At 40.2% G+C, this 25,825-nt stretch overlaps 1 protein-coding gene across 2 annotated transcripts in view; it reads left to right on the forward strand.

The window, feature by feature from the left end:
- bcas3 (BCAS3 microtubule associated cell migration factor) overlaps positions 1–25,825 on the forward strand; it is a 1,223,934-nt gene that overhangs the window by 180,672 nt on the left and 1,017,437 nt on the right. For both annotated transcript variants that reach the window (XM_043718095.2, XM_043718097.2), the window contains exon 7: positions 24,918–24,990. In XM_043718095.2, the coding sequence (XP_043574030.2) occupies positions 24,918–24,990 (73 nt within the window). The remainder of the gene's footprint in view (positions 1–24,917; positions 24,991–25,825) is intronic.

Genomic DNA, 25,825 nt, shown 5'->3' on the forward strand with positions numbered 1-25,825 from the left:
ATGGGATACAACAGAAATGTAGAACCATAGAAAATAGGAGCAACATTATGCCATTCGGCCCTTTGAACCTGTAGCACCATTCAGTATGATCATGGGTGATCAAACCTGCACACAATATTCCAGTTGTGGTCTCACCAAGACGTTGTGCAATTATAGTAAGACAATCTTTCCCCTATACTCAAATTGTTTTGCTATCAGGCCAACATTTGCCTTCTTCATCACCTACTTCATCTGCATGTTAACTTTCAGTAAAAGATGTACAAAAGATCTTGTTGCAACTCCTCCTTTCCCAATCTATTGCCATTCAGATAATAAACTACCTCCCTGTTTTTGCTCCCAAAGTGCATAACCTCGCATTTATCCACATTTACTTCATCTGTGATGAATTTGCTCGCTCACTCAACTTGTCCATATCACACTGAAACATCTCTACATCCTTCTCCGAGCTCACCTTCCCACCAAGTTTTGTTGTTGCAAACAGTACATTAAATATCATTGATATATATTGTGAATAGCTAGATCTTAACACTGACGTGTGCGGTATCCTATTAGTCCCTGCCTGCCGCTCTGAAAAATACACATTTATTTCAACTCTTTGCTTCCTGTTTGCCCTCCAGCTCCCCAGCATGTCAGTACTCCCCACCCCCAATCCCTTAATCTTGCACTTTGAATTTAGTTGCTAATCTATATTGTCGGACCATTTTGTGTAATGCCTTTCCCAACATTACCACTGCAATATAGGGACCGCTATACAACTGCTACTATCACTTTGTGCCCCTTGTTGTTTCTAAGCAGTATCCATACAAATTTCACTTCACCTAATATCCTTCCTGAAAGTGCAAGTAAATCACTTCTACTGCCTCCCCCTTATCAGCACTGAGATACATCCTTGAAAGTTTACAGTAGATTTGTCAAGTATAATTTCCCTCTCATAGAGTCATAGAGCCATAGAGATGTACAGCATGGAAACAAACCCTTTGGTCCTACTTGTCCATGCCGACTAGATATCCTAAACTAATGTAATCCCATTTGCCAGCACTTCACCCATATCCCTCTGAACCCTTCCTATTCATATACCCATCCAGATGCCTTTTAAATGTTGTAATTGTACCAACCTCCACCACTTCCTCTGGCAGCTCAGTCCATACACGCACCACCCTCTGCGTGAAAACATTGCCTCTTAGATCTCTTTTAAATCTTTCTCCTCTCATCCTAAACCTATGCCATCTAGTTCTGGACTCCCCCACTCCAAAGAAAATACCTTGTCTATTTATCCTATCCATGCCCTTCATTATTTTATACACTTCCAAGAGGTCACCCCTCAGCCTCTGATGCTTCAGGGGAAACAGCCCCAGCGTATTCAGCCTCTCCCTATAGCTCAAACCCTCCAACCCTGGCAACATCCTTATAAATCTTTTGTGAACCCTTTCATGTTTCACAACATCCTTCTGACAGGAAGGAGACCATCTATCCATGCTGGCTGCATGACCATCCGTAAATCTGATACACTCACTGGTTTTTGAGTGCTGAACTATTAAATCATTTATATAGACTCTAGCAATTTCCCCAGTTCCGATGTCAGGCTAACCGGTCTGTAATTCCCTGTTTTGTCTCTAAAATAACTGATATCCCGTCACCAAGTCACCCTTTATTTACTTGTGCCCGGTACACTAGTTGCAGCCAGCCAGCCAGCTCGGAATCAGTCCCCTGAATTGAGGAGATTCTAAATCCCCTGTTGATTTTTTTTGAGGGTCTCTCTCCCTCTCCTGTTCTTTTTTTGTCTATTACCCCCACACTAACGCCTAACTGTGGTAGTACTTATTTTTCCCCTGCACCCATATTGTGTGTGTGCAAGTGTGAGACACAGTGAAAGGTGTACAAATCTTTATTCTATTTCAACCACCAGGAAGAAAAGAAAGTGGTCAGTGACAAGCAGTGCCCTTCACATTCGAAAGGCAATGCTGTGTGATCAAACAGTGAAGGGGAGGGCAGGGATTAAATCAAAATAGAATTGGAAAGGGTAATAATGCACTCCACTTCCTGCGGCACCCACCTCTCCCTGAACAGCTTGAGGGTGTTGGTGGACACCACGTGCTCCTTCTCCAGAGACATCCGGGCTCTAAATCCCATGTTAATTTTTTTTTGACACACCTGTTTTTTTTTAGAACCCCTAACACTCCTGTTTATTTTCGTTTTCTTTTTTCCTTTTTCTTTTTTTGACACTCTTGTTTTTTTTCTTTTTTCTTTTTTTTCCCACATTACCGCCTAACTGTGGTAGTACTTATTTTTCCCCCACACCCATGTTGTGTGTGTGCTAGTGCAAGACACAGCGAAAGACACAAGGTGCACGAATATTTATTCATTTTCCACCACCAGGAAGAAAAGAAACACCCAAGTGGCCAGTGACAAGCAGTGCCCTTCACATCAAAGGGCAATGCTGCGTGATCAAACAGTGAAGGGGAGGGCAGGGATTAAATCAAAGAAGAAATGGAGGGGGAAATAATGCACTCCACTCCCTGCAGCGCCCACCTCCTCCTGAACAGCTCAAGGGTGTTGGTGGACACCGCGTGCTCCTTCTCCAAGGACACCCGGGCTCTAAATCCCCTGTTAATTTTCTTTTTTCTCTTTTCTTTCACACCTTTTTTTCTTTTTTTTCTTTTTTTTACCCCCGCACTACCGCCTAACTGTGGTAGTACTTATTTTTTCTCCAGCACCCATGTTGTGTGTGTGCAGGTGTGAGACACAAGGTGCATAAATCTTTATTCAATTTCCACCACCAGGAAGAAAGGAAACACCCAAGTGGCCAGTGACAAGCAGTGCCCTTGACATCAAAGGGCAATGCTGCGTGATCAAACAGTGAAGGGGAGGGCAGGGATTAAACCAAAATAGAATTGGAGGGGGGAATAATGCACTCCACTCCCTGCAGCGCCCAACTCTCCTTGACCAGCTCAAGGGTGTTGATGGACACTGCATACTCCTTCCCCAGAGACACCCGGGCTCTCAATTCCCTGTTAATTTTTTTTTGAACCTCTGACACTCCTGTTTATTTTTTTTTAAGGATGCTTGACATTCCTGCTTTTTAAAAAATTTCCTTTTACCCCCACAATACTGCCTAATTGCAGTAGTGCTTATTTTTTTCCCCAGCACCCATGTTGTGTGTGTGCAGGTGTGAGACACAGTGAAAGACACAAGGTGCACGAGTCTTTATTCAGTTTCCACCACCAGGAAGAAAGGAAACAACCGAGTGGCCAGTGACAACTAGTGCCCTTGACATCAAAGGGCAATTCTGCGTGATCAAACAATGAAGAGCATGGCAGGGGTTAAACCAAAATAGAATTGGAGATGGAAATAAAGCATTCCACTCCCTGTGGCGCCCAACTCTCCTTGAACAGCTCAAGAGTGTTGGTGCACACCGCGTGCTCCTTCCCCAGAGACACCCAGGCTCTAAATCCCCTGTTAATTTTTTTCCCCCATTTTTACCCCCCACACTACCGCCTAAGTGCGGTAGTGTTTATTTTCTCCCCAGCACCCATGTTTTGTATGTGCAGGTGTGAGACACAGTGAAAGACACAAGGTGCACGAATATTTATTCAGTTTCCACCACCAGGAAGAAAGGAAACACCCGAGTGGCCAGTGACAAGCAGTGCCCTTGACATCAAAGGGCAATGCTGTGTGATCAAACAATGAAGGGGAGGGCAGGGATTAAATCAAAATAGAATTGGAGGGGAAAATAATGCACTCCATTCCCTGCGGTGCCCAACTGTCCTTGACCAGCTCAAGGGTGTTGGTGGACACCGCGTGCTCCTTCCCCAGAGACACCCAGGCTCTAAATCCCCTGTTAATATTGGTCAGCCAGTCATCCTGATTGGCCCTGGTTAACAACCTCAGTCAAGGATCTCAGAGTCAACAAGATCCTCCTGGTTCCGATCACTACACCCTCCTCCTCTTTTTCTGAAGTAGAGACATTAGCAACCTCAACTTCATAGGAACTATTTCAGAATCAATAGAATTGTGAAAGATAATCACCAATTTTTTCCACTATTTCTAGGACTACTTCCTTATGTAATCTGGGATGCAGATTATTGTGCCCTGGGGATTTTTTTTTTGAATCCCATTAATTACCCCAACACCATTTCCCTGCTAACATAGTTCTTCAGTTCCTCCCGCTTTCTACACAGTATGTTTACCAACATTTTTGGCAAGTTATTTGTATCTTCCTTTGTGAAGGCAGAACCAAAGTATGAATTTAATTGATGTGTCATCTCTTTGTTCCTCATTATAACTTTCCCTGTTTCTGACTGTAATGGACCAACGTTTGTCTTCATTCATCTTTTGCTCTTCACGTATGATTTGAAGCTTTTACAATCAGTACATTTATCCTCTGCAAGCTTACTGTCTCCCTTAATCATCCCCTTGTCTGTTTTTATTGAAACCTTACCTCAGTGCTGCAGTTTTTGGCCAACTTGTATGCCCCTTTATTGATGTGATACTGTTTCTAATTTCCCTTATTAGCCATTGTTGGGCCACCATTATTGTTTGTTTGGGGCTGGGTAGTGGCACCTCCCTGCCTCCTGCCTGAGACCCCAGTCCCCTGAGTTTAGTGAAAGTCGTCACCCCACACTCAACATGGCAGGCAGGTCATTCCGCTGTAGCAGTTGGGAAGGTTGCCATCTTTCTTGCGTGCTGTGAACAAAATTGATTTGGCTGATGGTGGGTTGAGGCCCTTAACTGTTGTTGTAAATTGACCAGTTAGAGATCTTTATTGGCAGCAGTTTACGAAGGTTGACAAAAGCTTAATTCCTCAGCTGGTGGGGAGGTGACAGGAATCTTCTTGGTATCAATCTGACTAAATATTTGCTCTTCCTGCCACTTTCTCCACCACTTCTAGGTAGGGAAAATTCCATCCATAATTTCAGAGTTGTGAAACATCTTGGTTTCATTGGTTTCTAAATAATAAACAAAAAAATCCACTTTGCCTTAACCCTTAACATTTCACAATAAGTCCTTTTTTTATCAATCCTTTCTGTGGAAGAATGGTCAACAAAATCCTGAAACATGATACTTTGCACTAGAGAAAAATGATACCACATCTCACCTCTAGTTCTTTTGCCAATTATCGTAAATTTAAAATAAAAACAGAAAATATTGGAAAGAATGAAATAGAGTTGACATATTGGGTTGCTGACCTTAAATTGTGTCCCTTCGTTTAATGACCAAATAGTACTGGCATCAGTTTCTCCTTATTTTTTCTACCAATAATCTTCAACATTTTGAATACCTGCCATTTTTCCTTTAAACCTTTCTTATTCAAAGGAGTAAAACATTCTGTATCAGCCTTTAACATGGAGTCATACAGCATGGAAACAGACCCTTTGGACTGATTGGTCTGTTTGGACCAAACATCTCCAATCTGACCTAGTCCCATTTGCCAGCATTTGTCCTATATCCCTCTTAAACACTTCGTAATCGTGTACCTGTCCAGATGCCTTTTAAATGTTGGAATTGTACCCACCTCCACAACTTGCAGCTCGTTCCATACATGCGTCACCCTCTGCATGAAAGTGAGCCCTCAAGTTCTTTTTAAATCTTTTCCCTCTCAGCTTAAACCAATGCCCTCTAGTTTTGGACTCTCCCACCCTACGAAAAAGACCTTGGCTGTTCACCCTACCCATTCCCTTTATGATTTTATAAATCTCTAAAAGGTTCCTCCTATGCTGCAGCGTAAAAAGCCCCAGGCTACTCTCCTGGCATTTTGGTTTCTTGGCAACCCAGAGTGGCAGTCTTTCAGCTCAATGTGGCGTCAGCGAGGACTTCTGGCCTTGAGAAGATTCCAGAAGTGGTCTCCTGGTGTCAAGAGCCTCAACATGAAGCCTGATACATTCTGGAGTCGAGGCCCAGTGTGGCCGAGAGGCTAGTTGCTGACGTGGACTGAGTTGGAAGGACTGCTATTCAGAACATTTTATTTCTTCACTTTTCTAATTTATTCCTATGATCTGTCTTACTGGATTATTTATTTATTTATTTTTCTAATTTTTCTTTCCCTAAGAATTTGTACTTTAAGGTGATGCCGTAAATGCCAACTTGTAAACCTTTCACTGTACCAGCAGTATGCCACAAGGATCAGCGCTGGGTCCACTGCTTTTTGTCATTTATATAAATGATGTGGATGTGAACATAGGAGGTATGGTTAGTAAGTTTGCAGATGGCACCAAAATTAGTGGTGGAGTGGACAGCCAAGAAGGTTACCTCAGAGTATAAAGGGACCTTGATCAGATGGGCCAATGGGCTGAGGAATGGTAGATGGAATTTAGTTTAGATAAATGTGAGGTTCCAAATTTTTAGAAGGGCAAATCAGGGCAGAGCTTATGCACTTAATAGTAAGGTCCTAGGGAGTGATGTTGAACAAAGAGACCTTGGAGTGCAGATTAATAGTTCTTTGAAAGTGAAGTCGCAGCTAGATAGGACAGTCGAGAAGGCATTTAGTACACTTTCCTTAATTGGTCAGTGCATTGATTTTAGGAGTTGGGAGGTCATGTTGTGGCTGTACAGGGCATTGGTTAGACCACTTGTGAAATACTGTATTCAATTTTGGTCTTCCTGCAATAGGAAGGAAGTTGTGAAACTTGAAAGGGTTCCGAAAAGATTTACAATGGTGTTGCCGTGTTTGGAAGATTTGAGCTATAGGGAGAGGCTGATTTGGCTGAGGCTGTTTTCTCTCGTGAGTCGGAGGCTGAGGGGTGATCTTATAGAGGTTTACAAAATCATGAACGGAATGGATAGGGTGAATAGCCAAGGTCATTACCCTAAGGGTGGGGAAGTCCAAAACTAGACAGTCTAGGTTTAAGGTGAGAAGGAGAATATTTAAAAAGGACCTAAGGGGCAAATTTTTCACGCAGAAAGGGATGCAAATAGGGAATGAGTTGCCAGAGGAAGTGGTGGAGGCTGGTCCAATTACAGCATTTAAAAGGCATCTGGATGGGCGTATAAATAGGAAAAGGAAGGGATATGGGCCAAATACTGACAAATGGAACTAGATTAATTTGGGTTATCTTGTCAGCCTGGCCAAGTTGGACCTAGGGGTCTGTTCCCATGCTGTGCAGCTCTGTGGCTTTATGACTTTACTTGAGTACATGTGACAATAAAGCTAACTCTAATTCTAGTTCTATAACTCAAACCCTCCATTGCTGGCAACATCCTTGTAAATCTTGTCTCCGCCCTCTCAAATGTAATACCATTCTTCCTTTGATATTAGTGCATACCATTATGGTCGACATAATTGTATGCACTAATCTCAAAGTGACCTCACCAATGTCCTGCACAGGCGCCAACATGACGGTGCAACTCCTATACTCAATGCTGTGACGAATGAAGGCAACTGTGTCAAACATGTGCAACTCTATCTGCAATCAAACAGAAAAACACTGCAGTGCAACCAACTCATTGATAACCTTTGTGGATATGGGTTTAGTCTCAGTTTACATACATGCAGCACCTTTCAAATAAGCATCATTATGCATGTTATGATATAGTGGGGTAAATGTTGGGTTGCCAGCTCTGGCTGAATATATTGAACATTCTGTGAAGTTTCATTACATGATGCCCAACTACTGCACTGTGATATTCTTGCTGTTGTTTGTCGGACACACATTCTTTACAGCAATCAGAAAGATAACCAACTGTTTTGTCCAACATAAATTATTTTTCAACTGTCAGTCAAACATTCCTTTAACCCATCTCCAGTAGTTCTTTAATGATTAAACAAACTTTTTCAAAGAAAATGAGAAAAAAAATCACAGAATTCTTTTAAAAATGCTCCATTCTCTTGTCATGTTCATAGCAGTGTCCTGGAAATTAGTCCTATATTCCTGGAGACTCAGGACGATTTGCATGAGGCATGCCAATGGATGGCCAACAGGAAATAGGAGAGAACTTGTGGGAGATGACGAAGACTGGCGCAGTTTTAGGTTTTACCTTTGATAAAGTAGAGAATACCATAGCAAAGACATTCAAGGAGTAATGACATAGTGTGCTTGCTGCCTGATTTATGGTGACAGAATCGAGTGGATTGCAGAGTAAGAATATGAAAGACTACATCTGGATTTAGGACTGGAAAAGTAAGGTGGAATAGAGTTTCCTTTACTGCTTCAGTAAAATTGTTTTTACTTAGTTTTGTCTTTGCACTCAGAAATCATAAGATAACAATGAGAAGTTTGTCAAATTCAAGCTTTTCTGAAGACAAGGGAATAAATAGTTGACTCTGTTGGCAAGTATTAGAAGAATACGAAGTTACTTGCTGTTAATCAGAAACATGTACTGTTTTCTCCTCACTCCTTTGTGTACTGATATTTGTGGAATCACAGTTCTTTGGAAATAAATCGGTTTTAAGCTCTCTTTTTCTTTGTGCCCACATGGTTTTTAGTTGCTCATTTAATTGCACTGCAGCTGCATATGTCTTTTTATCCATTTCACTTCCAGTAAACTTCTGAGCATATGTTCAAAAGCTGGGTGGTGACTCTGTTTATTTTCAACTGGCCCAGATCTGAACTTCAGCAGATTTTCTGAGAGAGTAAAGTGTACAACAACAGCTTTGAGCCTAGCTGGAAGCAGATAAAAGCCAAATGTTTCTACAGAGAATGAGTTGTAGATATATAGCACTAGGGCTGAAAGATTCCAAACTGAAATGAATAACTTGTGAAATGAATTATAACAGAGAATCTTATTGCAGTCAGTGTGGCACAAACAGTGTTTTACTGTGTCTGACTGTCAGAGAGGTTGTTTGATGTGGGAGTTGAGGGTGGGTGGATTTGGCTCAATCTTAATATAGGTGACGGTGGTGATAAGATTTTTTTTTCCCAAGTATGAAGCTGGTAATTCAAATAGCTTGTATTTAACTCTTTACTTTTAATAATATTGTGTACTTCCAAAAGTAATTGACAAAAAATATTTATTTCATCATCTTTATACCATTTTGGAAAGATAGTTACAAATATAATAAAGTATTTAGTCTACATCAATTAAACAAAAATCAAACATACTTTATATTCACAAGACCATAACAAATGGGAGCAGGAGTAGGTCATTCAGCCCCTCAAGCCTACTTTGCAAATCTGTAATGTCATGGCTGATCTGCCCTGGGCCTCAGTTCCTCTTTCATTGCTTGCATCTCATCACTGTCAACTCTCTGCGATTTCAATAAAATCCATCCCTAATACTATCATGTTCTTTTTCAAAAACACAGACCAAAACTGCACAGTACCCCAGGTGCAGCCTCACCCATATCGTGTACACTTGTAATAAGACTTCCTTATTTTTAAAATCCAGGCCCTTAACAATAAAAACCAATATTCCCTTTGCCTTCTTCATTATTTTCTGCACCTGCATGGTAACTTCCTGTATTTCTTGCACAAAAACACTCATAGCCCTGTGTTGCACGTTTTGGAGTCTCTCTCCAGTTAAGTAATAGTCTGCCTTCTGATACTTCCAACCAAAGTGCATGAGATCACACTTTCCTATATAAAACTCCTCTGCCAAGTTTTGGCCCAAGCACTCAACCTATCGATGTTGCATTGCACATTGTGTTTGTCCTTCTCACAACATGCCTTCCTACCTATTTTTATATCGTCAACAAATTTAGATACATTACACTCTGCACCTTCCTCCAAATCATTAATAAATAATTGAGTCACTCGACCTCATACTTGTGGCACTCCACTAATTACATACTTCCAACCTAAAAAAGACCCAGTTATCCAGACTATCAATCCTTTATGTGCTAAATAGTCTTTAATCCATGCAAATTTATTATCTCCAAAACAATGAGTTCCAATCTGGTGCAATAAGCTTCTGTGCAGCACCTTATTGAATGCCCTCTGGAAATTGAAATACACCACATCTTTCCCTTTATCAATTCTGCTGTTATATCCTCAAATAATTCTAGCAAATTTGTTAAACATGGTTTCTCTTTCACGAAGCCATGTTGATTCTGTTTGATTGCGTTGAGTTTTTCTAAATGTGCAGCTCTTCCTTCTTTAATAGTGGATTCTACCAGTTTCCCAACAACAGACTTAAGGCTAAATAGTATACATTTTCCTGCTATCTGTCTCCTTACCTTCTTGAATAGGGGCATCATGTTAGTGGTTTTCCAATATGCTGGAACCTTCCTGGAATTCAGTCAGTTCTGGAAAATTTCAGTCAATACCTCCACTATCTCTGTAGCCACTTCATTTAAAGTTGTAAAATGCAGACCATCAGGGTCCTGGTGACTTGTCTGTCTTCAGTCCAATTAGTTTATTAAATCCTTTGTCCCTTGCGATAAAGACTGTGATAAGACTTTTTCTTCCTTTGGCACCTTGCTTACCTTACATCTTTGGATGTTTATAACATCCTCCACTGCGAAGATTGGTATAAAATATTGATTTTAATTACCTTCCATTTCCTTGTTTCCAGTTATTAATTCCAAAGTTGCATCCTTCATGTCCCACATTCATTTCAGCTACTCTTTTTCCTTTTATATCTCATTTGAAATTCTTGCTGTTTTATACTTCTTTCCAATTTGCTTTCATAAACAATTCTCTCCCTTTATATTAGCTTTTAGGTCATCTGTTGTGGGGTTCCTAAAAAAAAAATCACAATCCTCTGGCCTATTACTAATTTTCCCCTCAGTTTTTGATTGGATTCTCACCCTGACTGCCTTTCTGACCACAGGTGGTTCATCCTTCTCATCGCGTCCTTCTTTTTGACCGAAATAAATATTCTCTCCATTTTGTGTTTCTTAAATTCAAGATTATTATCCACACTACCAGAAGTCCTTTTAAAATCGTGGACAACAAACTCCTTATATCAGTCCGAAAGTTACCTATTTTCCTGTTCTATTTGAATATTCCTTTTAACTTGCACACACAATTTAGTTTAAAAGATTATTGTACACTTACTTTATCCGTATCATTCACTCATCATGTATGTGTCTATCACATCATTTTTTGGATGCCTCCTTTCTGGGATGAAACTTCCAATCTCTTATAGCTCAGACACTTGATACTAGGTATTAGCCTTTGGAGCATGCCTCAGCCCCAATTCCAGTATTCAGATATCTCCATTATATCTCAGCATCCAGAACTGACTCAGTGCACAAGATGCTTTTGAAAGTAATTGCAGCCAATAACATATCTCTGGTGACATGCAATATTTATGTTTGAGAGGTTTAGGAAATATCCCGTTACAGGGCCTCTCCTGGTGTTGTTCCTATTAAGTACCATTCAAAACTGGGGAGCTGTGTTATAGATTGTTAGAAACTGGTTTACCCAGTTTGTGTAATATTACAGCAGTTGGCAAGTAGACTTCCTCTTGGATCAGAAAGTTGTGGGTGCAGATTGAAGTCTGGGGTGAGTTCTCTTTTGAAAGTTAAGTATTGAATCTGTTTCCACTACCCTTTCAGACAACGCATTCCAGATCTTAGCAATTTCTTGTATAAGGAAATTTGTCCTCATCCCTTTTGCCAGTTATCTCAATTTGTGACCACTGGTTACTGACAAGCCCACCAGTGGAAATAATTTCTCATGACTATTTATTCTCTCAAAACTTCATGTACTTTTAAACACCTCTATTAATTTTTCCCTTAACTTCTCCAAAGAAAATCTGCCTTTCCCAGTATCACTGTATAACTGAAATATCTAATCACAAGTATCATTCAATTAAGTCTTTACTGTAAACTTTCCTTCCTAAACTATGGTAACTGGAATTGGATACACAACTCCAACTTAGGCTCAAAATTAATTTTACCAAGGTTTAAAGAAACCTTTTTATTTTTATACTCTATGGCTCTTCAACCATTCATTCATTGTTTCCCTAGCTTCCCTAGCTCTCTGACTTACATTGGCTCTTGGTTAAATAATGCTTCAAGTTTAAAAGTCCAGTTTTTTTTTACAATTCCCAATGAGGCCTCAGCTCTTTTTTTTTAACTGTGATCTTCTTCAGTCTGACAAGTCTCAAGACATTTGCCGCACATCAATTCTGGCTTCTTGAGCATTTCCGATTTTAACAATTCCACCATTACCGGCTGCAACTTCCATTGCTGACGCCTAAGCTCTGGAATTGCCTCTCTTTCTCTCTTTCCTTACTTAAGATGCTCCTTAAAACCTACCTCTGTAGCAAGGTTTTATTCAATAAATAATATTCCTTTATGTGGCTGTGTCGAACTCTGTTCAATGAAACTTCAGTAAACTATCGTGAGACATTTTACATTGCTATTTCAGTGTTCAAGGTGTTGTATACATAGATGTTGTTGTTGCATCTATCTGTTTATTTTTAAATACTTGATAAACCTGATCTGCCACCATCCCAAATATGGATACAAAAATCCCAATTTTTTTTGGCTTCTGCACCCCTTTGAAAATTCTGTCATTTCATTTATATTGTCTTCAGCATGTAATCATCTATAACATCAGTACAGTACTGCAGGAGTGCTACATTGTTGGAAGTCTCACCTTTCGGTTCAAACAATGACCAGCTGTTCCTTTGTCAAAACAGTTCAGTTGAGCTTGAAAGATCCTGTGCCATAATTTAAAGAAAAGGGAACTCTGAGTGTGCTATCCAGCATTAATTTCTCCAAAAGAAGATCAGTTATTTAATTTAATAAGGTGCTACTTTTAAAAGGGAGAGGAACAGACAAAGGCAGCACATGGTGAGGTTAGTGCAGGAGAGAGAGAGAGAGAAAAAGAAACCAACACTGCTAACTGACACAGGAGTGAACCTGCGCAGTTACTGCCTTTGCTGTTGAATTCATGTATTGCTGGGCATGGGAATGCATCTGGGAAAATTAACAAACAGTGAAATTCAAAATTGATATTAGAGGAACCTGTTTGGGAGAGGTCACAGCACAGAGACAGATAAGTGAATAGTTTTAAGTGTGGCCTTGAGGCCTTGCTGTAAGTCTGCATTAGTGAATAGAGTGGGTTCTTTCTTGATTATATGTTTTATTCAGATCTGTCTCTTGATTAAACTTAAAAATATAAGCCATATGTATTAAGTTAGCCTGAGCAGTGTATTGTAGAGGAATAAGATGGTGCTATTTTCTGGGTCTGCAGATCGGAAGAAGTAAAAATGGCCCTTAGTAGAGTGATACGCTCTTCCTGTTGGATGTGGGGGTTTAGGGAGAGTTGACGTGTTACTGAGGATTATATCTGCAATAAATGCCATTGGTTGCAGATCCTATCAGAACGAATGGAACGGTTGGAGTGACAGTTAGAGGTACTGAGGAATTTACAAGAGCAAAGAGATGTGATGGATGGCAGTTATAGGAAGGGAGAAAAGTCGCAGATACAGTCACATAGATGGGTTAACTCTAGGAAAAGTAAGAGAGGCAGGCAGGTAGTGCAGGAGTCATCTGTGACTATTCCCATTTCAAACAAATATGCTGTTTAAGAAAATGTAGGGGGTGATGGATTCTCAGGGGAATATAGCAAGAGTGGCCAAGTTTCTGGTATTGAGACTGGCTCTAATGCAATGAGGGGTACATCGGGTTCCAAGAGATCGATTGTGTGAGGGGACTGTCTAGTCTGAGGCACAGACAGACGTTTCAGTGGCCAACAGCGAAAATTCAGAATGGTGTGTTGCTTCCCTGGTGCTAGGATCAAGGATTTCTCAGAGAAGGTGCAGAATGTTCTCAAGGGGGAGATGGCCCAGTAGGAGGTCATTGTACACATTGGAACCAACGACATAGGAAGGGAAAAGGTTGAGATTCTGAAGGGAGATTACAGAGAGTTAGGCAGGAATTTAAAAAGGAAGTCCTTAAGAGTAGTAATATCTGGATTACTGTTGGTGCTACGAGCTAGAGAGGGCAGGAATAGGAGGATAGAGCAGATGAATGCATGGCTGAGGAGCTGGTGTACAGGAGAAGGATTCACATTTTTGGATCATTGGAAGTTGTTTTGGGGTAGAAGTGACCTGTACAAGAAGGATGGAATGCACCTAAATTGGAAGGGGACTAGTATACTGGCAGGGAGATTCGCTAGAGCTGCTTGGGAGGATTTAAACCAGCAAGGTGGGGGGAGGTGGGACCCAGGGAGATAGTGAGGAAAGAGATCAATCTGAGACTGGTATTGAGTACAGGAGTTGGGAGGTCATGTTGCGGCTGTTCAGGACATTGGTTTGGCCACTGTTGGAATATTGTGTGCAATTCTGGTCACGTTCCTATCGGAAAAATGATATGAAACTTGAAAGGGTTCAGAAAAGATTGACAAGGATGTTGCCAGGGTTGGAGGCTTTGAGCTATAGGGAAGGTTAAACAGGCTGGGACTGTTATACCTGGAGCTTTGGAGGCTGAGGGGTGACCTTACAGAGGTTTATGAAATCATGAGGCATGGATAGAATAAATAAACAAAGTCTTTTCCCTGAGGTGGGGAGTCCAGAACTAGAGGGCACTTGTTTAGGGTGAGAGGGGAAAAATATAAAAGAGATTTAAGAGGCAACTTTTTCACGCATAGGTTGGTACGTGTATGGAATGAGCTGCTAGAGGAAGTGGTGGAGGCTAGTACAATTGCAACATTTAAAAGGCAGATTGGAAATATATCTGAATAGGAAGGGTTTGCAGGGATGGCAGAGTGCTGGCAGGTCGAACTAGATTGGTTTGGCATATCTGGTCGGCATGGACGATTATTTCCATGCTGTACATCTCCTTGACTCGATGACTCCATGGTACAGTTGAGAAAAGAAGCAAGTCAAACAGTCAGGGCAAGTAGGAACAAAACAGACAACAAGGTAGGACTGATAAATTAAGCCTCATTCATTTCAATGCAAGGGGCCTAACAGGGAAGGCAGATGAACTCAGGGCATGGTTAGGACCATAGCATTGGGATATCATAGCAATTACAAAAATGTGGCTCAGGGATGGACAGGACTGGCAGCTTAATGTTCCAGGATACAAATGCTACAGGAAGGACAGAAAGGGAGGCAAGAGAGGATGACAAGTGGCATTTTTGATAAGGAATAGTATTACAGCTGCACTGAGGGAGGATATTCCCAGAATACATCCAGGGAAGTTATTTGGGTGGAACTGAGAAATAAGAAAGGGTTGATCACCTTATTGGGATTGTATTATAGACCCCCTAATAGTCACAGGGAAATTGAGAAACAAATTTGTAAGGAGATCTCAGTTACATGTAAGAATAATAAGGTGATTTTGGTAAGGAATTTTAAATTTCCAAACGTAGACTGAGACTGCCATAGTGTTAAGGGTTTAGATGGAGAGGAATTTGCTAAGTGTGCACAAGAAAATTTTCTGATTCAATATGTATATGTACCTACTAGAGAAGGTGCAAAACTTGACCTACTCTTGGGAAATAAGGCAGGACAGGTGACTGAGGTGTCAGTGGTGAGGGGTACTTTGGGGGCCAGTGACCATAATTCTATTAATTTTAAAATAGTGATGGAAAATAATAGACCAGATCTAAAAGTTGAAGTTCTAAATTGGAGAAAGGCCAATTTTGACGGTATTAGGCCAGAGCTTTCAAAAGCTGATTAGGTGCAGATGTTCGCAGGTAAAGGGAAGGCTGGAAAATGGGAAGCCTTCAGAAATGAGATAACGAGAGTCCAGAGACAGTTTTTTTCTGTTAAGGTGAAAGGTAAGGCAGGTAGGTATAGAGAACGCTGGATGACAAAAGAAATTGAGAGTTTGGTTAAGAAAAAGAAGGAAGCATATGTAAGGTATAGACAGGATTTTTCGAGTGAATCCTTAGAGTATAAAGGCACTAGAAGTATACTTAAGAGGGAAATCAGGAAGGCAAAAAGGAGACATGAGATAGCTTTGGCAAAGAGAGTTAAGGAGAATCCAAAGGGTTTTGCAAATACATCAAGGACAAAAGGGTAAATAGGGAGAGAATAGGATCCCTCAGTGATCAGCAAGGTGGCCTTTGTGTGGAGCTGCAAGAGATGGGGTAGATACTAAATGAGTATTTTGCATCAGTATTTACAATGGAAAAGGACATGGAAGAGTGGCAGATGGAGTTTAATTCAGATAAATGCGAGATGTTGCATTTTGGGAGAGCAAATCTTAGCAGGACTTATACACTTAATGGTAAGGACCTAAGGAGTGTTGCTGGAGTGCAGGTTCATAGCTCCTTGAAAGTGGAGTCGCAGGTAGAACGGATAGTGAAGAAGGCATTTGGTATGCTTTCCTTTATTGGTCAGAGTATTGAGTACAGGAGTTGGGAGGTCATGTTGCGGCTGTACAGGACATTGTTTAGGCCACTGTTGGAATATTGCGTGCATTTCTGGTCACTTTCCTATCAGAAAGATGTTGTGAAACTTGAAAGGGTTCAGAAAAGATTTACAAGGATGTTGCCAGGGTTTGAGGATTTGAGCTATAGGGAGAGGCTGAGCAGGCTGGGGCTGTTTTCTCTGGAGCGTCGGAGGCTGAGGGGTGACCTTATAGAGATTTACAAAATTATGAGTGGCATGGATAGCGTAAATAGACAAAGTCTTTTCCCTAGGGTGGGGGAGTCCATAACTAGAGGGCATAGGTTTAGGGTGAGAGGGGAAAGATATAAAAGATATAAAAACTTTTTCACACAGAGGGTGGTATGAATGTGGAATGAGCTGCCAGAGGAAGTGGTGGAGGCTGGTACAATGTATAAAAGTGGATAAACCCTCAGGACCTGATCAGGTGTACCCCAGAACTCTGTGGGAAGCTAGGGAAGTGATTGCTGAGCCTCTTGCTAAAATATTTGTATTATCGATAGTCACAAGTGAGGTGCCGGAAGACTGGAAGTTGGCTAACGTGATTCCACTATTTAAGAAAGGTGGTAAGGATAAACCAGGGAACTATAGACCAGTGAGCCTGATGTCAGTGGTGGACAAGTTGTTGGAGGGAATCCTGAGGGACAGGATGTACATGTATTTGGAAAGGCAAGGACTGACTAGGGATAGTCAGCATGGCTTTGTTGGTGGGAAATCATGTCTCACAAACTTGATTGAGTTTTTTGAAGAAGTAACAAAGAGGATTTATGAGGGCAGAGCGGTAGATGTGATCTACATGGACTTCAGTAAGGCATTCGACAAGGTTCCCCATGGGAGACTGGTTAACCAGGTTAGATCTCGTGGAATACAGGGGTAACTAGCCATTTGGATATAGAACTGGCTCAAAGACGACGGTGGTGGAGGGTTGTTTTTCAGACTGGAGGCCTGTGACCAGTGGAGTGTCACAAGGATCAGTGCTGAATCCACTACCTTTTGTCATTTATATAAATGATTTGACTGTGAGCTTAAGAGGTATAGTTAGTAAGTTTGCAGATGACGCCAAAATTGGAGGTGTAGTGAACAACGAAGTATCGGATTACAATGGGATCTTGGTCCACCCCAACAAGCTGAGAAGTGGCAGATGGAGTTTAATTTAGATAAATGTGAGGTGCTGCATTTTGGGAAGGCAAACCTTAGCAGGATTTATAGACTTAATGGTAAGGTCCTAGGGAGTGTTGCTGAACAAAGAGACCTTGGAGTGCAGGTTCATAGCTCCTTGAAAGTGGAGTCGCAGGTAGACAGGATAGTGAAGGCAGCATTTGGTATGCTTTCCTTTATTGGTCAGAGTATTGAGTACAGGAGTTGGGAGGTCATGTTGCGGCTGTACAGAACATTGGTTAGGCTACATTTGGAATATTGCGTGCAATTCTAGTCTACTCCCTATCAGAAGGATATTGTCAAACTTCAGTAAAGATTTACAAGGATGTTGCCAAGGTTGGAGGATTTGAGCTACGGAGAGATTTTGAATAGGCTCGGGCTGTTTTTCCTGGAGCGTCAGAAGCTGGGGGGTGACCTTAGAGAGGTTTTTAAAATAATGTGGGGCATAGAAAGGGTAAATAGACAATGTCTTTTCCCTTGGTGGAGTCCAGAGCTAGAGGGCAAAGGTTTAGAGTGAGAGGGGAAAGATATACAAGAGACCTAAAGGCCAACCTTTTCACGCAGAGTGTGGTGCGTGTGTGAAATGGGCTGCCAAAGGAAGTGGTGGAGGCTGGTACAATTGCAACATTTAAATGGCATTTGGATGGGTATATGAACACTAAGGGTTTGGCGGGATATGCGTCGGGTGCTGGCAGGTGGGACTAGATTTGGTTGTGATTTCTGGTCAGCATGGACGAGTTTGTTTCCGTGCTGAACATCTCTACGGCTCTATGACGCTATATAAATTAAAGGATATATATTGGTATCCACAGTTCTTCTCATTATTCTAATTTTCACTTTTGTTCCCAGGGTGATGTCATTTTTTGCCCATTTTAATTGATTCTAATGAAAGTAATTATGCTTAAATAGGAAATATTATTCATTTTCCAAGGCATGTAAGAGTGCTTCATGTGTATACTAATAAATACTGCTGGGGTGCACTAAGAGGGAGTGTAAGCAATTCACCTGTAGTCCACAAACATTCTCCTGTTATAACAGCATTGTAGCTTCATGAATAGGAGCAATTAATGACGCTTTCTCAATGCTTGAACCTGCGCATAGAAAGTGTAATATGTAAATAAACACGGAGTGTGAAAATGTGGAGGTGGTAGCATAATGTTAACACCACTCAACTAGTAAACAGGTGCCCCAGTCTAATGTGAGTGCAGGTTGAAATTGTCCCATGGCAGATGAAGAAATTTGAGTTGAATAAAATTTAAAGCTGAAAACTAGTTCCTTGGCGATCGTGTAACCATTCCGATTGAAAGAAATCTAGTTCACTAATGTCCTTTCAGGATGAGAAGTTTACCTGGTCTGGCCTACATGTAACTTCAAACTCAGAACAGTGTGTTGACTCTTAACTGTATCTAGGGATGAGTAGAAAAGCTGGCCTTGTCATCAGCACCCATACCCCATGAAAGAATGAATAAAATCAAGTTTAACATAGTTTTGTGTGTCACATCCTATTGAAACAGATGGAAGGAGGCACCAAACAGAAGATGCTGGAGGTCCAGACTTCGACCTTGGTCTTCTGTTTGCTCCCTGTTAGATGTTTCACAGTGATTTAATCCAAATAGTTTCCTTTTTGAAGTTTCAGTGGTACATAAAGTCAGCCAGAGCTTCACAGAGAATATTTTCAGTTCCTTTTAAATGGGTTCTACATTAAATACAGAAATTGACCTGAGTGCATAATTTGCTATGTATAATGCAGTATGAAAATATGGTAGTTATTTTAGATTTTCCCAGATGATTCCAACTTACTTAAAGCAAAACAAAAGTGAACTGATTGCAATTGGATTAAACTCATGCCGTTTTTAAAAGCGCTCCCTCACATTCAGATTTCATCCCTCCTTGATAACATGCTCACTGAAATGTGGGAGGGAGACTTCTTAAAAAAAGTGAACAAGATCTGCATTAATTCTAAATATTTCAGCAGGATTCTTTCACAAGTATAAACATTTTTGTTTCTAACATAGATAATATGTTGAAGAAATTGAACTTTAATAATAATTGTTTCTTGCATCAGATCTTAGTTTTGATTTTATTTTTCTCATTTAGTAATTTTGGAATGCTAATAAAGTCTTCTACTGTGAAGATTCATGCAAATTATTTATTCAATTCCTCTTCCATTTCCTGGTTCCACATTATTATTTCCCAGGCATTATTATCTTAGGGGTCTATGTTCACTTTAGCTTCTCTCTTTTTATATCTTTAAAGAAGCACTTGCTGTCCATCTTGATATTTTTCTTGATAGTTTTCCCTCAAAGTTTATTTTCTTCCTTTGTTTGGACTTGTTGATTTGATTTTTAAAACTTTCCCCATCCTCTGGTTTGCCACAAATTTTTGCCACATTGTATGTTTATTGTGTCAATCTGATGTTATCCTTAACTTTCCTGGTTAACTATCAATCTTTGCTTATTCCCTTCCCTTCTTCCACTCTGGAATATATCTTTGCTGTGCTTATATATCTGCCATTGTTCCTCAACCATTTTTGCGACTAAAATTCTTTCTCAGTTCACTACAGCCAGTTCTGCCCTCACTCCTTTGTAATTACCCTTATTTAAGCTTAGCAGGGTTGTTTCCAAACCAAGTTTACATCATATGCGGATGCATCACAGCTTGGTATGGCAACTGCTCTGTAAAGACTGCAATAAATTACAGATAGTTGTGGACATAGCCCAGTCCACCAGGAAACTTCCATGGACTTCGTCCAAACTTCCCATTGCCTCAGGAAAGCAGCCGACATAATCAAAGACCCTTCCCACTCCGATTGTACTCTCTTGCACCCTCTTCCATCGGCAGATGATACAAAGGTTTGAGAATGCATACCAACAGACTTAACAACAGCTTCTTCCCCACTGTTATCTGACTTATGAATGGACCTCTCATATGTTAGAGCTGATCTTTCTTTGCACCTTCTCTGTAGCTTTAGCACTATATTCTGCATTCTGCTCTGTTACCCTGATGTATTTGTATAAGGTACGATTTGTCTGGTTTGCACGCAAAACAATTATTTTCACTGTATCTTGGTACATGAGACAATAATAAATCAAATCAAAAATCAGAAGTTTCTCTCTCTTGAACTGAATGCTAAATTCTACTATGTTTTCATCACTGTTACAAAGGGGCTTTTATCTAACATTATTCATTAAACCTGCCTCATTACACATCACCAGTTTCAAAATTGCCTGATCTCTGTTGGATCCACCACACATTGTTCTAGGAAACTGTCCTAGATACTGTATGCAATTGTCCTCATGGCTTCCTCTGCCAGTCTGTTTATCCTAATCTACATGAGATTTAAAATCATCCATTATTTATGTACTACCTTCGTTATGTGTCCTCATTACCCCTGATTTATTCTCTGTCCCATCGTAAATCTACTGTTAGGGGACCTATAGACTACCAGGGTCCTTATTGCCTTTTTATTTTTTACCTCCACACATATGGATTCTGCATCTTCTGATTCAAGATCTTTTGTTGCTTTCATATTTATTTCCGTATCAACATTTCTACCCCACCAGCCTTTCCTTCCTGCCTGTCCTTTCAAAAAGTCACCTACACCTGAATATTTGACCTCCTTGTAAACATGCCTGTTAACCTGTATTTGTGTGGTTAATTCATTTATTTTGTCCACAATACTTGTGTAGTCAAGTAAAGAGCCTTTAATTTTGCTATTTTAAATCATTTTCCCCCCATTTGATCCCATTTATTGCTATTTTTCTATGTTTGTATACTCTGTCCCTTCCTCTCCCACTCTGGTTATCATGATCCAAACAATTACCCTGTAATTCTATCATATCCTCTTGCTTGTAGGCCTACATCTTCCCTCCCTCAAACCTGAATGGCTGGCCTATTTCAAGATGCTAGCACAGGCATGATGGCCGAATGGTCTTCTTTTATGTTGTGTTATCCTATCATTTTTACACCAAAGGGCGAATTTTCCAAGAAACTAGAGGCATGTGTGCTGTGTGTATGGAGCTAAAACCCCTAAAAGTGATACAGCTGTGTCCGGTTAGGATCCCAATGTCATCCCCATTCCTCCTGGGTTTCCCCTGGATGATATTAAAGACAAGTGAGGAATCCCTTTGGATGAATTAGTTTAGTAACTCTGAATTTTCCATCAAGGGCATTTGTTTCCCAAACTGTCAGCAACTCACAGGATCATTGAAATGAAAACACAGTAGAAGGAGTTTTGTCAGTGAAAAGTGATAAGCTAGGAAGGCTTTGACCAGTGACGGTGTGAAGAAACTGCTGTTCAGAATACCTCTCTGAAAGGGCTTTCAGTCCTTGACAGAAAATTGTCAACTAGTTGAGTGGCACTTCATTTAGATTAGATTAGATTACTTACAGTGTGGAAACAGGCCTTTCGGCCCAACAAGTCCACACCGCCCCGCCGAAGCGCAACCCACCCATACCCCTACCCCTACATTTACCCCTTACCTAACACTATGGGCAATTTAGCATGGCCAATTCACCTGACCTGCACATCTTTTGGATTGTGGGAGGAAACCGGAGCACCCGGAGGAAACCCACGCAGACACGGGGAGAATGTGCAAACTCCACACAGTCAGTCGCCTGAGGCGGGAATTGAACCCGGGTCTCTGACGCTGTGAGGCAGCAGTGCTAACCACTGTGCCACCGTGCCGCCCACTAATGCATTTGTATTGCATTTAAACTCACCTTGACCATGGAATGGTAGATACTGACAGGTTGTTTCCACTGACTGGGGAATTAAACCACAGACACAGTCTCAGGATAAGAAATCATCTCACCCTGAAATGAGGAAAAATTGACTCGTTCAAAAGGTTGTGAATATTTGGAATTTTTTACCCTAGAGAATTTGTGAATGCTTAATCACTGAACAGCTAAGGTAGACAAAGCTTTACTTTTCCAGGATATAGGCCTTGGGCAGGAGGCAAATTTGAAGCCATAGATCATCCCATGATAATAATGAATGGTGAGGCAGGCTCAATTGCCTATATGGTCTAATCTTTCTCCTACCTCTTGTGTGTGTGCCACTAGGAATTCACAGTTTGATATAATTATGTGCTTGAATCTTGTACAATGCTCCATAACCTGGCCTACACATAGTATAGAATTCACTTACTTACTTCTCTCATGTTCCTTCAAAGATACTGCATTAAGAAGTAAATAAAATTGACATGATGTAGAAACTTTTGATTACCATTTGCAAGTAAAGAATCTGAATCTGCCGATTCTTAAAATTTCTTTTCTGACTGTGCATGTGTGTGGGTCATAGTGTCTGTTAAATGAACTCCCATGTTTCCTTGATTAAAATGCTGTGGTTCTACGCAGCACATTTACTGAACAAATATTTGGAAATTTCCACTGATATTTTGAGACTTGTTAATATATAGACATCACAATTCCAGAGTGATCTCACGATGCAGTGACAGATTTCTTGTTACTAATCACTTGTTTTTACAAAATGTCTGTCTGTTTATAGAAAAAAATGGATTTTTTTTAACGCTGCAGAGGAAATACATTTTTAAAATCTTTCGTGAGAATAAAACAAAATAGAACTAATGTAATTAAATTTTATTTCCAAGATAATATGTAAGCAGCTTTAAAAATAATTGTAAAATTCTTTAATAGGATGCATCAGCGGTAAGGCCAGAATTAGATGCCATCCCTAATAGCCATTGAGTGGCTTGTGAGGCCATTTGAAAGGGCACTTAGGAGTCAATCATCATTGCAGTTGGTTTGACTAGGTAACGATGGCAACTTTTCTTCCTTAAAGGACATTAATGAATCCGACTTTTTCTATGACAATTTGTAAAAGTTTCACAGTCATCATTCTTGAAATGAAGCTTCTGGGTTACGAGAGAAGTGACATTATCACTATGACACAGTCCAGCCAAATTAAATTATTGAATGTCTCAGTCATAGCTGCCATCTTGAATTCAGGCTGCAAGTAATCAAATGAAACTGAATACTCCCCATTCTAGTGATCCACAGAATTCCTCGCATGGCTGGTTGCCTCATTGCACATTGGACATTGTATACTGCTGTACTGTGGAAGACCCAAAATTTGGACATATTTTATTATGAATGGTGCTTGATAAATGCAAATTTTTGTTCATTATTCCATTCAAAATTGAGACTGATAGTCATAGCAGATTTTGATGCTTGAACTAACTGTGCTGTTCCGCTGAAAGTTTGTGACTTACTAGAATAAAGCACTGGTAAACTGTTTCCATTCTACCTGGCTAGGCTTCCTGCATCATAAGATCTCAGCTTGAACACTGTCTGAAATCAAGACGGAAGAATCCCAGCTCTCTAATTATTTTTTGTTAGTTTCTTCTCGTTATGATTTTTGGTTACTTGAATAATTTTATTTGTATATATTTTCTGTCTAACATTGTATGGTGGGGGAAATGCTTATAAGGAAGATGCAACACACAGGTGCATGATCTTCCTAGTTTTTCCCAAGTCTAGATGTTTCATCTAAAGCATAAACAATGTGATTGGGTAAACACAACAAATCTTGAAGAAAGTAAGGGCAATAACCAAGGATATAGCTTTACGATAAGGGGCAGGAGGTTGTAAGGAATTACTTTTTTCACCAGAGAATGTTGGACTCGGACTTACTGCCTGTAAAGATGATATAGGCAGAAACCTTCATAATATTTCAGGGTATTTAGATGCCCACTTGCATTGCATTGGCATACAAGGTTATGGGCCAAGTGCTACAAAAAGTGTTTAGAATCGATAGATGCCTATTTTCTGACCATTGCACTCAGTGGGCAGAAGGCCCTTTTATTTGGTTCTGTAGACCTATGAAAATGTTAGTGGCAAAACAGTGCATGTCAGTAGAAATATTAATTCATCAGTAATCCTTTAGCATCTCAATTAGCATTTTGTTTCAATGTTTGTATACCTAGGTAGTAATTATAATCATGATTGGAGCAATTACTAGCCCTTTTAGGGAAACAAGACAACAGACGTTGGAGGCTCTTTTGACACTAATTATTTAAAGCTGTTTGCTTGCAAGGTTAATGTTCCTCCGAGGTAAAATATTTTTCATCCACAGCTGATTCTACAGCATCAAAATACTTCACATTTTTCCATTTTTCATCCTATACTTACACAACCCTCCTCAGCTAATCTTTTGTCTCATAGCTAGTTACCATTTGATCTCCCTGCACTTTGTTTATGCTTTTATTTTTGTAAAGACCAAATGTTAAAACTGTGGTTCAGCATATAACCCACAGAAAAGAATGTCCTGTTTTCATTTTTTGACTTCGGAAATATTTATATCATGATTTGATTACAGAGTTACAGTTGTAATTCCATTAACACACTTCCTGCCCTTAAACTGCATCTTTGTGTGACTAATGGACTAGAGTGGGTGGGTGGTGAACTAAGAGAGAAAACTGGCAGACACTGAAGCGCTGACATATGTGTTGATAAAAGTCCCCTTTTGTTCTGAATTATTTTTTCTCTCTCTGTGTTTTTATTCACAGGTCTTCACAAAATTGATAATTTTGCTGAGAAAAGGCCACTCCTTGGTGTGTGCAAAAGTACAGGATCAGCAGGGTGAGAGAAAACTTTTGGCAAAAATGTGAACCAGATGCAGCATCGTGGGGGGTGGGGTACTAGGACAGCAGGGGAGTGTTTGACGGAGTCAGGGGGATGTGTGAAAAGAATTTGCCTTTTCTAGCCATATCATCTCCACTTTGGAACACAAAATATGCACGACATTGATCATGTAGACTGCTGGTGAGGCAGTCATGTTAAATTATCAGTTCTAGTGGTTAGTAAGATGTGCCAATGCCTGAAGCTTGATGTTGCATTACAACTATTCATATGAAAAAATGCTTGAGGTTTGTTGCAAGTGAAGCAAAAGTCAGTATTTAATTTTATTTTATGCTCCTTTTGAGTTATTTTTGCCATTTAGCACTTTATATCAACACAACTGATTATCTTGCATAATTTCCTGAATGACAGTAGGAGGAGACAAGATGCTTAGGGAGTCGCTGCACATGCCTGTTGGACTTGTCTGTATTCAGTTGAATAGTAAGCTAAATGCTTAGCTTTTTGTGTAGTCCTCTCATTACAAAATTAGCTCATTTTCACTATATTAGATGATATACTCTCAAGTCATTTGGAGGTTTGTGCTTGCTTTTCTAATGTGATTGAATAAACTTGACCATGCACTTCAAGCAGAGTTATAGTTGTGACGTTAAAATTAGTGACTAATATCTTACCCAACGATGTTACATATTGATGCCTGTGGTATGCTGTCTGACAATGTCTTTTCCATGAATCAAGGTATTCTACATTCCATCGTAACCAAATCAAAAGCTGCACATTGCTTTTGAGGAGTGTGCTGTATCAGCTATTTCCTAGCATAAGTTCAAAAGTTCAGGCA

The sequence above is a fragment of the Chiloscyllium plagiosum genome, unplaced genomic scaffold, assembly GCF_037043375.1.
Source record: "Chiloscyllium plagiosum isolate Xiang-an unplaced genomic scaffold, Cpla_swu_hap1 HiC_scaffold_31, whole genome shotgun sequence".
Taxonomy (NCBI): domain Eukaryota; kingdom Metazoa; phylum Chordata; class Chondrichthyes; order Orectolobiformes; family Hemiscylliidae; genus Chiloscyllium; species Chiloscyllium plagiosum.